The sequence below is a fragment of the Primulina huaijiensis genome, chromosome 11, assembly GCF_012295235.1.
Source record: "Primulina huaijiensis isolate GDHJ02 chromosome 11, ASM1229523v2, whole genome shotgun sequence".
In the NCBI taxonomy this organism is placed as follows: domain Eukaryota; kingdom Viridiplantae; phylum Streptophyta; class Magnoliopsida; order Lamiales; family Gesneriaceae; genus Primulina; species Primulina huaijiensis.
Genome location: NC_133316.1, coordinates 6,503,569 through 6,519,419, shown reverse-complemented (window position 1 = coordinate 6,519,419; position 15,851 = coordinate 6,503,569). Strand labels below are relative to the sequence as shown.

The window sequence follows — 15,851 nt, the reverse complement described above, 5'->3', positions numbered from 1 at the left end:
TGAAGAAGAAATATGGGAGCATGAGGCTGTGTATCGATTACCGAGAGCTGAACAAGGTAACGATCAAGAACAAATACCCACTTCCAAGGATCGAGGACTTGTTCGATCAGTTGCAGGGAGCTAAAGTATTCTCTAAGATAGATCTTCGATCAGGGTATCACCAACTGAAGGTGAAAGATGCAGACGTTCAAAAAACGGCCTTCAGGACTAGATATGGGCACTACGAGTTCCTAGTGATGCCATTTGGATTGACTAATGCTCCAGCAATTTTCATGGGCCTCATGAACCGAGTGTTTCAGCCCTACCTTGATCAATTCGTCATAGTATTCATTGACGACATTCTCATTTACTCGAAGGGCCATGAGGAACATAGCCAGCATTTGAGGACCGTGTTGCAAACTTTGCAAAGTCGCAAGCTATTTGCGAAGTCAGTAAGTGTGAGTTTTGGTTGGAGAAGGTAGCGTTTTTGGGGCATATAGTTTCTAGCAGTGGTATTGAGGTAGACCCAGCGAAAGTAGCAGCCGTGAAGGAATGGGTTGAGCCAAAGAATGCATCAGAAATCCGCAGCTTTCTGGGTTTAGCCGGTTACTCCCGTAAGTTTATCCGGGGATTTTCGTCGATAGCAGTGCCACTCACGTCACTAACCAAGAAAAATGCCAAATTTGTGTGGAGTGATGAATGTCAGAAGAGCTTCGACACTTTGAATCAAGCTCTTATTTCAGCGCCGGTGCTAGCCATGCCATCAGGGCAAGGAGACTTTGTGTTATATACCGATGCATCTAAGCTCGGGTTAGGCGCAGTAGTGATGCAGCAGGGTCGGGTCATAGCTTATGCTTCCAGACAATTGAAGGTGCACGAGAAAAACTACCCGACTAACGATCTGGAGTTAGCCGCCGTGGTGTTTGCGTTGAAGATTTGGAGACATTATCTATACGGCGAGAAATGTCAGATTTTCACCGACCACAAGAGTCTCAAATATTTCTTCACGCAGAAAGAGCTGAATATGAGACAGAGACGGTGGTTGGAACTTGTGAAAGATTACGAATGCGAAATTAGCTACCATCCGGGGAAGGCTAATGTTGTCGCAGACCCCTTAAGCAGGAAAGTTGCAGTCATAGCTCAGTTATCAGTGCAGAGACCTCTTAAGTCCGAGATTCTGAAATTTGGTCTAGAGATTTATCGTAAGGGCAGAGCTCCCAGACTATCTAATCTGACAGTCAAGTCTGATTTGCTAGACCGTATCCGAGCAGGTCAGTCTTCAGATGAACGGTTACAGAAATGGAGACTGAAAGATGAAGCCAAGGGCAGTGTTTTGTACACATTTTCAGACGGCATTGTGAGATACAGAGGTAGAATGTGGGTGCCTAGTGTTGGTTCGATCAGACAGGATATTTTGACAGAGGCACACGCATCTCCGTATTCTATTCACCCAGGAGGCACCAAGATGTACAAAGACCTGCAGATATTGTATTGGTGGCCAGGGATGAAGCGAGACATCCGCAGATTCGTATCAGAATGTCTCACTTGCCAGCAAGTAAAAGCCGAACATCAGAGGCCAGCAGGGATGCTTAAGCCACTCCCTATTCCCGAGTGGAAATGGGAGAATATCACTATGGACTTCGTCGTTGGGTTGCCAAAGTCAATTAGAGGTTTTAATGCTATTTGGGTCATAGTGGATCGACTCACTAAGTCAGCGCACTTCTTGCCAGTGAAGACGACTTTCTCCATGTCGCAGTATGCGGAACTTTATATAAGGGAGATCGTTCGATTGCATGGGATCCCAGTTTCTATTGTGTCCGACAGGGACCCGAGATTTATATCTTCATTCTGGAAGAGCCTACAAGCAGCTATGGGAACGAAGCTGCAATTCAGTACAGCTTTTCACCCGCAGAGAGATGGCCAGTCGGAGCAAGTGATTCAGATCTTGGAGGATCTATTGCGAGCATGTATGATCGATTTCCAAGGGACGTGGGAATCGAAGCTACCTCTAGTGGAGTTCACATACAACAACAGTTTCCAAGCATCTATTGGTATGGCTCCCTATGAGGCATTGTATGGAAGGAAGTGCAGATCACCAATTCATTGGGATGAAGTTGGTGAGAGAGCAGAACTTGGTCCAGAGATAGTTCAGCAGACTGCAGATGTGGTGGTCAAGATTCGTGACAGAATGAAGACTGCCCAAAGCCGTCAGAAGAGCTATGCTGATAAGAGGAGGAGAGATCTCGAGTTTGCCGTTGGTGATCACGTTTTCGTCAAGATAGCACCTATGAAGGGTGTTATGAGATTTGGAAAGAGAGGCAAACTGAGTCCGAGGTTCATTGGGCCGTTTGAGATTTTGGACAGAGTTGGGACCCTAGCCTACCGTGTTGCCCTTCCGCCGAATCTGGCTGGAGTGCACAATGTGTTCCATGTCTCGATGCTGAGGAAATATTTGGCTAATCCTTCGCATGTTCTGAGCTACGAGCCGTTACAGTTGACTCCAGACCTGTCTTATGAGGAAAGACCCGTCCAAATCCTAGACAGACAAGAGCGCAGACTTCGGAACAAGGTGTCTAAGCTAGTCAAAGTCCGGTGGTTAAACTAATCAGTGGAAGAGGCTACTTGGGAGTCCGAGGCAGATATGAGACTTCGCTACCCGGAGTTGTTTGGTAAGACTTAATTTCGAGGATGAAATTTTTATAAGTGGGGGAGGAACTGTAGAGCCCAAATTCGTACACGTAAAACCCATGCATTATTTATTTGTTAAATCAGTTATTTAATTTAAAATGACTTTCTTAGCCATGCATAATTTATTTAAATGTATTATTTTAAATTAGTCATGTTTATTGTGATGCACGTTAAAATGTCTTTCGAGTTTCATGTTTCAGACGATTATTCGAGGCGGAAGTGAGGAAAAGAGACCGGTGACGATTTTGATGATTTTAAACGTGGTATTTTATTTTAAGTTATGAATGGGGCATTTTAACCAATTTATTAAGTTATTAGTATTTTAAACCCTAATTTATTTATTTAGTGATTTAAGAGTTTAAAACTTTTAAAGTTAGCATTTGGTTTGTGTTATTTTTAATTAGGGGATTTTATTTAAAGGTTAGTAGGGATAGTATTTTAATTAATTGGTTAATTGAGTAACATTTTAATTAGTGTATTGATTAGCATGGTTAATGGTTTAATTAAGCAAAAATCACTCCCTACATAATTCTAACACACGTACACACACTCTACACACACACATACACGTATCACACACCACACACAAGCACATACTCATCCATCCATTCATATTTTGGAAAAGAAAACCTAGGGTTCTACAAGTTCTTGCAGCCGCCCCATCCCCTTCAATTCCAGCAAAGTTTTGTCGAATTTTCTTCAAAGAAAATCGCACCACGTTCGTCCCGGATCAACCTCGCTTCTATCTCCGCTTCGGTATCGTCATTTCGGTATTTTTAAATATCAAAGGCACGTATAATCTTTCTTTTGCTGCATCGATCATGTCATATTATGTGTTGCGTTGTTTTATGCGTAAAATATATGTGTTACGTTCGTCGTTTGAGCGGAAAATAATTTGGATCAGTTTTAAAATAGATTTTAGATCTGAAAACTCGTTTTTACTGTTTGTTTTAAATACTGCGATTTTTCCGTCGTGAGTCTGAGAAAACTTTCAACATAAAAATCGTAGAACTTTTTGATACATTCGATTTGATATAAAATTCGAAATATTTGGATAAATATTGAGTTAGTTATGGCATTTTTTGTGAGACTGCTCAAACTGCGTTTTTCTGAAAAATTATGTTATTGATGCGTTCCTGAAGTTTTGTGGTTGCAGGCTTCGTTGGGGATTGACGGGTGATCGCTGCTGCATTAGGTATGTTGTTAATGATGCTGGGATGGTCATTGATGTTTTGGTTTGCGTCGTTAGGCATTTGGGAGAACGAGTAGTCGTGAAAACTATTTTGGTGTCAAAATTCGAGTTAAGAGAGTTATCGTGTTGCGTGTGGTGCGTCGCTTCTTTGGGAACGTTTGGGACATTTTTATGGAGTCGAGTTTGGATCATAGTGTCCTAGGATGAGTCTCGAGGCGTTGTTCACTGTATGTGTAATCGGAATTGGAGAGTACAAGTTTCTGAGTCGCGGAGTCCAGTTTGCTCGGCGCCCGAGCGGTAACTTTTTACCGCCCGAGCGCCACCCTTTCTGTCTGAGTGTTCTTTCCAGTAGACCTGGCGCCCGAGCGCGGCCCCATCTGTAAAAATATTTTCGTTCTTTCTCCTTTTCAAGTTCTAATAGTGAGTTCAGGTCTTTTATGGTTGGGAAATGTTCACACGACACCTTAGAGTTTGTTTCGGGGTTTAATGTCATGGTTAGTATGATTAAACGAGGTCAAGTCCCGAGTGATCTAGAATGACATAAGCTATTTATGCACTTCGGTGGTGAGCTCGAGTACCTACGTCTAATTTATGCAAATTAGTGTTGAAATTCATTTAGTATGTGCAGCAGCGGCCCCAAGTGAAATCCAACGAATCCCTCAACGCCAAGTAAGTATGTATGACGTGCAAGAAAATATTTTTAGTTTTTGAGATATGCTAAATGTCTTGTGACCAAATTATGTTTAGGATTGGAAAGCGTTAAATTATGAACGGGGACCAATCCGCCCGTTAAATTATGAACGGGTTAGATCGAGGTTGGAAAGCGTTAAATTATGAACGGGGACCAACCAGCCCGTTAAATTATGAACGGGGATCTCATGTATGTGGCAGTGGATACGTCCCTGTCAGCCCAGTACTGTGGTTTAGTCTGATCAGGCGAATTATGTTATGGGTCACTTGCTTTGAAACATTCTCTACGCAAAAATGATGAAGCTATGTATGTTCAAGTATGCAGCACGTTTATGAAAAGTTTAAGTTATGGCACGTCTAAGTATGTATGTACGTATGTTCAAGTTTTAATACGCACGTTCAAGTTTTCAGTATGTATGTTCTATTTTGAAGTTGCATGTGGTTTTATTACGTAGTATTCGCTACTTCCAGTTTATATGTGTTGAGTCTTTAGACTCACTAGACTTGATCGATGCAGGTGAGTATGTTGATGAGGAGACAGGAGGTGGCGACCGAGGAGCAGGCTTGGACTGAGTGGGAGGCTAAACCCGAGGACCGCCATGTTTAAGTTTTATGCAAAAGTTAAATTACTCTGATTTCATATTCTGATGGAAACACTTTGAGCAAACCTTTTGTTAGCAAATTTTATTGTAGTTATTTTGAACAATCATGTCTTATGGGGGACGTGGTTGAGATATTTTATGGCAAACTTTGAAGGTTATTTTATGTTTAAGAAAATTTTTAATTTTTCCGCAAATTTTAAGTATGAAAGTACGGTACGTTACACCCACAGCTCCGTGTGCTCGGCCATCCGTAAGGTACCCGAAACAAGCCCCACCACCCGATTCTCCCTAACACACACACCACAACCGACTCCTAGGCTATGACCAGCCACGGTTGAGCCATCATGGCCCACGTCCCAGCCCCCTTAAGGTCCTCACCGTGGCTTGGATCAGTTCTCCCACAGCTGGTTCCATTCCCCATTGCCGATCTATACCCCACACGATAAATTGCGCCTAGCTTCGATAATCCCTCGGCCGAACTCGATCACGCCGCAACTACATCACCATGACACCTAACCCTCGACGTGCACAACCCTTTACAAATGTAATTATAAGTGCAATAAGTCCAACGATAAAAAAAGACATTTATATTATAAAATATTATAAGTGCATCACAGTAAACATTTATTACATATTTTATTTAAAAAATATTCAATTAAAGCTAGATTTGAAAATCATATTACTTTTAGCAAAAAATACATTTTCATTTTGAACTAGCTCTATCTGAAAAGATTTTGTGAAATACGTAGCAATATCATTATTAACAAAATAAAATTCATAAATTAAAATAAAAATTTAAGGTAAATAATATTATCATGAAGCAATTTTAAAAAAAAAAAAATTGTTTCCACACAATGAATAGTATATAGGAGGTTGTTGGATCAATATTAAGAATTTTGGTGATTTAACAAACAAAATCATTCTGAATGGAAAATGAGCTAAATTTAAAGTAGTACAAGCACTACAACAAAAATCTTATTTAACAACACATCAAAGACAACGGTTTTAACAAAAACCGTTGTCTTTTTACTTTTAACAACGGTTTTAACAAAAACCGTTGTCGTAGCCTAAAAAAATCCGCTCAAAGACACCAGTTTCTTTAAAACTGTTGTCTTTGCCATATCTACGACAACGGTTTTTAAAAACTGTTGTCTATGAGCGTTTTTTTTTTGCCTACGACAACGGTTTTTAAAAACCATTGTCTATGAGCGTTTTTTTTTTGGACTACGACAACGGTTTTTAAACTGTTGTCGTATAAGCGTTTTTCTTCAAGCTACGACAACGGTTTGTAAAAAACTGTTGTCTTTCAACTGGTTTTTCTACAAATTTTGTTGTCAATATTAGATTTCGCGACGGCCTAAGTAAAACCTGTCGCTAAATTTAGCGACGGTTATACTATACCGTCGCTAATTTAAATATTGCGACGGTTTATGTATACCCGTCGCTAAACTTTGCGACGGTTTTAAGTAAAACTGTTGCCGATGTAGATATAGCGACGGTTTTCCAAAAACAGTCGCTCAATTTAGCGACGGTTTTTGTATAACCGTCGCTAATTTTAGCGACGGTTTTATTAAACCGTCGGCGATCTATAATTAGCGACGGTTTATATTTAACCGTCGCTAAATAAAGCGACAGTTCTTTTAAAAGCGTCGCTAATTTTAAATCGGCGACAGTTGAAAAAATAACTGTCGCTAATTGCGACGGTTTAATCAAAACCATCGCAAACTGTCTATAAATATCCCAACCCTCAGTCCATTTTCTACCCTACCACTTCACAATACTTAAAATTTTTCTCACTTACACAATTTTCATTTCGTTTTTTTCTTTAAAGATTAATAAATTTTTACCACTTCACAACACTTAAAATTTTTCTCCCTTACACAATTTTAATTTCGTTTTTTTTTAAAGTTTAATAAATTTTTAAAATCAAGAATATAATATTTTCGACTGAAATTTTTTTTTATTTTATTGACAAAAATAGCGACGGAAAGCATAAAACACCGTCGCTAATATTAGCGACGAAATTGAATTAATACCGTCGCTAAATTTAGCGACGGTGTATAAAACCGTCGCTTTTTAGCGACTATTTTAATTACGACCGTCGCTAATTTTAGCGACGGGTAACGATGATTTCCGTCGCAAATTTATTTGCGACGGTTGTTTAAAAACCGTCGCATGTTGTAGTTTTTGCGACGGTTGTTTAAAAACCGTCGCAAATTGTAACGACAACAACACTTTAGAACCGTTGTCTTTTAGCGAATTCTTTTACCACATGACCTTTAACAACGGTTTTTCACCGTTGTCTTTGAGCACACCCTTTAACCACAGGGCTTCTAACAACGGTTTTAAAAGGCCTACAACAACGGGGAAAAACCGTTGTCGTAGGCCTTTTTTCTTGTAGTGAAGACAAAATCTGATTGAGCTTAACTGATATCAAGGTCTATCGATTTGATAAGCTGGAGACCAACTGAACTAAAAGATAGTTGAGTAAATGAATATGAAAAATCAGTTGGACTACTTAAAGTTGCAAAGTTGAATTATTGGATAAAGTATTTCGTACCAACAATACCTGATTTGTTAGAAATCCTCAAGTACTACCTACAATATACGATTGTCAGAAAGGACAATGAAGTGGATAAAGATGAAATTAACGACTGCTATATTTGGAACAAATATAATTTGATTTTACTGACCATTGAATCAAATTTTATAAATAGAGAAACTTATCAATCAGTTAAGCTTTCTGGATTCATCGCATAAGTTCAAGTGTTCAATTTTTCAAGAGTCCAGCTGCTTTCAAGATTTCTCAGCACACACTTAAGTTATACATCATATAATTGAGAATCAATTTGTGTTTAGTATTTTCATTTCGAATTACTTGTAAACTGACAATTAGTATACTTTTCAATGTTGCTTAGGTAAGTAAGCTAAAGTAGGAGTTTCAATTAGACAGTAATAAAGTCCTACTGAATCGATTTGTTACAAAATTTGTAATCTCCAAAAGCTTCTAGCAATATCATTCTCACAAAAGAGGTGATGTCCGAGTTATTCAAATATGCGAACATCCAAAAATATTTTTGTGTTATTTACATTTTATCCAGTTTACCATTGATAACTAAAAGGTCTTTCTTACTTGTAGCGACGATTTCTCAATAACCGTGACCAAATAGCGACAGTTTTGGCGAAGAACACCGTCGCTGTATACATAAACCGTCGCCCAATTAAGCGACGGTTTTATATACACCGACGCTTAATATAGCGACGGTTTTACATACACCGTCGCTTAATATAGCGACGGTTTTTCAAAAACCGTCGTTATATTTAGCGACGGTTTTCAAAATCCGTCGCTACATATAGCAATGGGTTTTTAAATACCGTGGCTATATTAAGCGACGGTTTTTCAAAAACCATCGCTATATTAAGAGAAGATATTTAAATAAATTGTAGCTTAACGAAGCTACGGTTTTCAATCTTATCCAAAAAAAACTCATTCATGATTTACAAAATTAATAATCTACTATGTTAAAATTCATAAATAAAATACTACGCTATAATTAGTAAATAAAGTACGACACAAAAATTAAATATTACAATTTCTGTAAAGAAAACGCTTTAAAAACCTGACGTGCGCGAAGATATGCAGATCTACGTAACGCTGGAAGATTGTGCCGACGAGCAAATCTACGAAATTGATACAAAAAAATGTTAGTACAAAACAAAAAATAAATCGAAACTGCGAAAAAATTGATAGCGTTTCGCTACTACCAGAGAAGAAATGTGAAAATCGCGTGAAGAAAATGTTCGCGAACCACGGTATAAATAGAATCATAGCGACGGGTTTATCCTAAACCGTCGCCATTAGCTACAGTTTTGAGTTAAACCGTCGCCAATAGCGACTGTTTTAGACAAACCGTCGCCGATCTCGAATGGCGACGGTTTGTGCACAACCGTCGCTATTGGCGACAGTAGTCCAAAACAGTCGCTAGTAGCGACGTTTGTGATTATAACCGTCGCCAATAGCGACGGTTATATAAAACCATCGTCGATCTCGATCGGCGACGGTTTTTCAGAAACCGTCGCTACTCAAGCGATAGAGTATTCACAAACCGTCGCTACGGTAGCAACGGTTAACCATACACCGTCGCTACTGTAGCGACGGTTTATACTATAACCGTCGTTAATCTAACCGTTTTTATGAAGTCATATGTAACCAATAATTTGTTATTAAAATCATGAATTAAAAATACCAATAATTAACTGATGTTTTTATTATCAATATCTCAAAATTAGAACGAAATCTCAGTAATAATATATTTAGAACAAAATCTGAGTAGGTTTAATACACAACAATAACAAACTGTTTTCCCTAACACCCACAAACAAATTAAAAAGATTATCTCAATCGAAAGCTCTTTTCACTTAACTTGATTATTGAAGTAGATGAGCAAGAAACTATGGTTTTGATTATTGAAGTAGATGAGCAAGAAACTATGGTTTACACTCTTTAATATTTTTTTAATTAAAAAAAATGTGAAATAAATACTCTCTGTTACACTAACTCGATGTCTTTTGGTAGTTTACTAATAATATATTTTTATATTCACAATTGGATTATAAAATGTACAACAAAAACAAAAAAAAATTTAATTCTTGGTTCAATAACTTGTCTAATTTTTTTGTTTTCGTAAACCAAATTTTAAAATTTGGCTTTGATATATTAGATTTTAATTTTCGTTTATTTTGGTACAATTTTTGTATGACAGTTACAAATCAACAGTTTTCGTGAAACTCGGCATATATAGAACCATAGCGACGATTTTTGCAAAACTCGTCGCCAGTGAGGACGGTTTTAATATAAACCGTCGTTAATAGCGACGGTGTTTGAAAAACCGTCGCATATCTAGATTGGCGACAATTTGTGCGCCACTGTCACTATTAGCAACGTTGTTAAAAACCGTCGTTATCAGCGACGGTCGACTAAAACTGTCGCCGCACATGGCGACGGGTAAAAAACCTGTCGCCTAATATGGCGACGGACATAAATATAATGTCGCCAAAGGCAACGGTAAATAAAACCGTCGCAAAAAATGGCGACGGGTGGATTCAAACAGTCGCAAAAAATGCTATCATTTACTACGTTCAATTTATGTGTCCAGTCTAATAATATCATCATACATCAAGAAAAATGAAGTGAAAATATAATAATGAATTACCTATAAACATTGGAATCAAGGGACTCACAACTCTGCAAGACCCTTCTATTCAAGATTGCTTCAATCCCAGAAAGATGGCTAAAAAATTTACTAATATGGCAAATGCTATTGCCACCATAAGCATCAGCATAATCAGGGAGCTTCACTCTCTCCTTCTTTCTTGCAGAAAGATTTGCACTCTTAGCGTTTGACTCTGACAACTCGCTTACTTTATACTCATTGTCATCCCCCATGTCTCCTCCTACAGAATTACACTAAATACTCAATCTTTAGCAAAAAAAAAGAAAAGAAAAGAAAAGAAAAAGGACTCAAACGTGATAATCATTAATCAGTAGCTCTTGGAGCTCAAAAAAATTCAATTTGAAGCATTATTTTCTAACAAGACGAGTGTCACTCTCATCCCACTTTGTCCCAGCACAAACACACAAAAGAAAATACAACTGAAAGGGTATAAAATACCTGGTTGTGGAGTGAAGGATTCTTGAAAAAGATGGCCAAGTAATGGAGAAGATGCAGAGTGGTACTTAGTTGATGCCATCAATATTTGTAAAATTAATAGCTTGTAGTAATTTACAGTGCCACAGATGAACAGAAGAGGAAACAAAAAGGTCGAGTTTTCTACAAATTTTTAATGTAAGGATTGACTTTGGAAGTGGGCAGTTGGGGAAGGGAAATTTTTAGGCTTAGTGCTCTCCTATGAATATATCCTTCTTCTCAATAGAAATATCTGCTTGATCCTTCAAAGTAGTAGGCCTTAAAGCATTATATTGGATTATAAAAAACAAAAATCCAAATTTTGTTTTTAAATAAAATCATGGGGACTTGAAGCATACGAGGTTTTTTTTTTTTTTTTTTTTTTTTNATGGAAACAGAAAACTTGAACCGATTTGGCGAGCCGGTGTTCGTTCTTTTCTTCAATTCCTAACTCCAGAAGACCACAAGTCCACCACCATACAGAACGACTTAAATAAAAAAAATTTAAATAGCCAATGGTGTTGGTATTAAGGACAAGTACCGGTTAAAACATAATCAAAAAATTAATAATATTATATTTTTATACATATAAAAGTCCATTTGTTTAGTTTAACCTGACTTTTATGCTAAAATCTGAAACCAAACCAAACCTACAGATGCTTTTTTAAAAATAAAACCACACTTCCGAACTGACGAACTAAATTAACAGAATGCACTAGAATAACCGATTGAATCAATGTTTTGCTCACTCTTGGCAGAGATATAGCTTATTCCAAGGCACCAAATCTTGGGATCAGAACATGAAGCTTTTTGAACATACATACAACGAAAATAAATTGAGCGTTCTCAAGACATCAACGTATAATACCTTAACAAATGAAAAGCTCAAACGATTCATGGTTATGCTCTGTTTGTTTAGGACACATAAAATAATATTTAAGACTTAATTTCAGGATCAAGTATTGGTTGCTACGAAGAATAAAACTTGAACAGACATTTTCAACCGAAAAGCAAGGCTAAATGCTCCCTTCGATGGTGGACTGAGAAAATTATTCTCCATTTTTTAGATTAGCGATCATGCAGTTAATGACAATTTTAGTGTCGTTTTCTACCGCCAAATTTTCCTTTACCCTTTCCCTTTTTTCCGCCCTTCTTTTTATTCCCTTTACCAATAGCATGCTTGATGTCTCTGTCATTAACTCGAGGAGTGGAACGTTGTAGCAGGTGGTTGACATCAAGGACGCCATTTCTTAAGTGACCTTCAATTGTCCTGAACACTCGGTCCCCTGGTCGACGCCTCTCTACTGCCTTTTTAGCGGAACTACTGCTAGTATAAACTCCAAATCTTCTTAGGATGGCATTCTGAAATAACAACTGCTTAGCAATGTCATCGTTGAAAAGCACGATGTTACATAATCACAGCCAGGGATAAAACTGAAAAAAATGTTGGCGGTAACCTCTTCAAGCATTTTTCCTTCTCTTTCCTTCTGTTTCTTCATTGCAACCCGTGAAACTCTAAGCGGTAACCGATGCCTCTTTGGGGGCTGTTAAAGAAACAAATAGTTAATATACGAACATTCCAAGCTAAATTATGCAGCAACAACCCATGGACAAGCAAAGTCACCTTTCCACCTAGAGAGACTACTTTCTTGTTCTCCAAGTCCTTCTTTTGTTTCCATGTCATATGAGAGGATTCTGAAGTACATTCAAGTAAGTAGGTAACAACATTAATTCAGTGTATATTTTGGAAACAAAAACACCCTCAATTTGGGATCTATTAAATGTCTAGTTTGCAGTTTTGAGAAATAGAGAATAGGTTGAGCCACATAATATTTGAAACAACGAATTTCTGGGGTAATAGTACACACCTTCATTAATAAATCAAAATCAAAATCAAAATAGTGTGAACAAAGCAGTGATTCCCCCAACGTATAAAATGTGACAGAAGTGACATCGCCGTAACAAGAATACAAAAGGGAATCATCTTCTAGCTGAAGAGGTCAGTCAGGTTGCAACAACTTTCTAAGAAATTTTAAAAACTATATGAAACAAACATTATATTGGAATATAAAAAATATTAAATGTTCGAAATACCCAAAAACTCAATATCTTTCAGGATAGACTTGATATCCACTATTGGTTCCTTGGAATCCTCAGCAGCAGCCGAAGATCGTGCATTGTCTCCTTGCCCCTTCTTAGCCATTTATATCCTTCTTCTTAGTTGCAAAGGTGAAAGGAAAACTAAAAAAAATAACAGCCTAATTCAGCAAAATAATTTGAGAGCAAATAAATATAAAACGTTTCGTACTGAACAAACAACAAACATTATAACGTCCATGAATTGCTCAGAAAAAGATTCATGGTAAATATACCATAAATTATGCATAACGAAAGGAAGTTCACGCAGAATAGCACAAGAACAAGAAGGAACCACACACAGACAATTCCCAAAATCGAAAACAAGAACCGGTGAATAGCAAAGTAAAAAAAAAAAAACTTCTGTCACTTCAACTTGTCACGTTTCGCCCTTTTTCCATCAAATATAGCATAACCAATCACATGTTTTATCACATTGGATGTCGTGAAACAAGTTTAAGCTGAAATTTTCCACCTAAATTATCAAATTTAAACCATTTGTCTCCAACTACAGTTATGTTTTCCCCCAACTAGCAAGACCCTAACAAAAAAACACAATCCTTTGTGAAGCTATCAGCGAGTGTTTTCAACAATCCAAATATGTCCACAGAAAACCTGAAAGAAGCATCGTTTTACCTAAAATCGGAAAGGCAAAACCTAGAAATCTGACACTAAACCTGAAAATCGAAATACACGAAACTTGAGCGGATCGTTATTTCCGCCGCACACCGACAGCCCCCGCTTTAGAACTGTGGCCCAATACATTAAATGAAATATGATGATTGCAGGCCAATAACTCATTCGGATTTTGGGCCAATCATACGGGTGAGTCTATACTTGTCCAATATATAATACAAGTGATAAAAAAATTATAATACGATAAAATATATAATCTTTGATATGACTTTAAATTGAAATATTAATTTTGTGATTTGTATTATCATCATCAAATTATCGTTATCATATGTTAATAATTACTAATCACTTATGAAATAAAGAATAAATAATTAAATATTTATAAAATAATATATTGAAATAATTTGAATGGGATATATTACATAAATAAGTTCTTTATACATTATATTAATCGTTAGATGAAATTAAATTAGAACTTGTAAACAATTTGTTTTGTCATTGAATTTTATTAATAAAAAATAAAAATTAATAAGAATAAAAAAAATTTACACTAGATTTTCTTTACTTAATTATTTTATAGGCTTTAAGAAAAATGTAATTTATATTATGCAGATTTAAAAAAATATATATTTATAAGCGCAATAAGTCCAACGATAAAAAAAAATACATTTATATTATAAAATATTTCATATTTTATTAGTTAAATGATTTATTTTTTTGTTGAGTTATAAATTTTATTAGTTAAATGATATATATTTTATTAGTTAAATGATATATAAAAAAAGACATTTATATTATAAAATATTATAAGTGCATCACAGTAAACATATATTATATATTTTATTTAAAAAATATTCAATTAAAGCTAGATTTGAAAATCATAATACTTTTAGCAAAAAATACATTTTCATTTTGAACTAGCTCTATCAGAAAAGATTTTGTGAAATAAGTAGCAATATCATTATTAAAAAAATAAAATTCATAAATTAAAATAAAAATTTAAGGTAAATAATATTATCATGAAGCCAATTTGTTTCCACACAATGAATAGTATATAGGAGGTTGTTGGATCAATATTAAGAGTTTTGGTGATTTAACATACAAAATCAATCTGAACGGAAAATGAGCAAAATTGAAAGTAGTACAAGACAAAATCTGATGGAGCTTAACTGATATCAAGGTCTATCGAACTGATAAGCTGGAGACCAACTGAACTAAAAGATAGTTGAGTAAATGAACATGAAAAATCAGTTGGACTACTTAAAGTTGCAAAGCTGAATTATTGGATAAAGTATTTCGTACCAACAATACCTGATTTGTTAGAAATCCTCAAGTACTACCTACAATGTACGATTGTCAGAAAGGACAATGAAGTGGATAAAGACGAAATTAACGACTAATATATTTGGAACGAATATAATTTGATTTTACTGACCATTGAATCAAATTTTATAAATAGAGAAACTTATCAATCAGTTAGGCTCTCTGGATTCATCGCATAAGTTCAAGTGTTCAATCTTTCAAGAGTCCAGCTGCTTTCAAGATTTCTTAGCACACACTTAAGTTATACATCATATAATTGAGAATCAATTTGTGTTTAGTATTTTCATTTCGAATTACTTGTCAACTGACAATTAGTATACTTTTCAATGTTGCTTAGGTAAGTAAGCTAAAGTAGGAGTATCAATTAGAGAGTAATAAAGTCCTACAGAATCGATTTGTAGCAAAATTTGTAATCTCCAGAAGCTTCTAGCAATATCATTCTCAAAAAAGGGGTGATGTCCAAGTTATTCAAATATGCGAACATCCAAAAAATTTTTTGTATTGTTTACATTTTATCCAGTTTACCATTGATAACTAAACTGTTTTTTTTACTTGTAGCGACGGTTTCTCAATAACCGTGACCAAATAGCGACGGTTTTAGCGAAGAACACTGTCGCTAAATACATAAATCGTCGCTCAATTAAGCGACAGTTACATAGAGACCGTCGCTTCATTAAGCGACGGTTTTATATACACCGTCGCTTAATATAGCGACGGTTTTTCAAAAACCATCGTTATATTTAGAGACGGTTTTTCAAAAACCGTCGTTATATTTAGCGACAATTTTCAAAAGCCGTCGCTACATATAGCGACGGGTTTTAAAATACCGTCGCTATATTAAGCGAAGATATTTAAATAAACCGTAGCTTAACGAAGCTACGGTTTTCAATCTTATCCAAAAAAACTCATTCATGATTT

The 15,851-nt window shown here is 36.2% G+C and overlaps 1 protein-coding gene and 1 long non-coding RNA gene across 6 annotated transcripts in view; both read right to left on the bottom strand.

Annotated features, from left to right (window-relative positions):
- Positions 1-10,273: 10,273 nt before the first annotated feature.
- The window catches only part of LOC140987502 (uncharacterized), a 35,962-nt gene continuing 30,384 nt past the window's right edge, over positions 10,274-15,851 (bottom strand). Inside the window, exon 3 of the long non-coding RNA XR_012177143.1 lies at positions 10,274-10,557. This is a non-coding gene — a long non-coding RNA (uncharacterized lncRNA). The remainder of the gene's footprint in view (positions 10,558-15,851) is intronic.
- LOC140987434 (uncharacterized) lies at positions 11,618-13,749 on the bottom strand. Of its 5 annotated transcripts, none has more exons than XM_073455932.1 (6): positions 13,611-13,749; positions 13,450-13,515; positions 12,933-13,054; positions 12,463-12,533; positions 12,296-12,382; positions 11,618-12,200 (listed from the first exon to the last, which is right to left on the bottom strand). In XM_073455932.1, exons 3-6 carry the CDS (start codon positions 13,039-13,041, stop codon positions 11,934-11,936), a joined length of 534 nt encoding a protein of 177 aa, XP_073312033.1. In that variant the 5' UTR covers positions 13,042-13,054; positions 13,450-13,515; positions 13,611-13,749; the 3' UTR covers positions 11,618-11,933. The 5 variants fall into 5 exon arrangements, with proteins under 5 accessions (XP_073312033.1, XP_073312032.1, XP_073312035.1 ...); XM_073455934.1 differs by having other exon boundaries at positions 11,619-12,200; positions 12,933-13,051; XM_073455931.1 differs by having other exon boundaries at positions 13,450-13,749.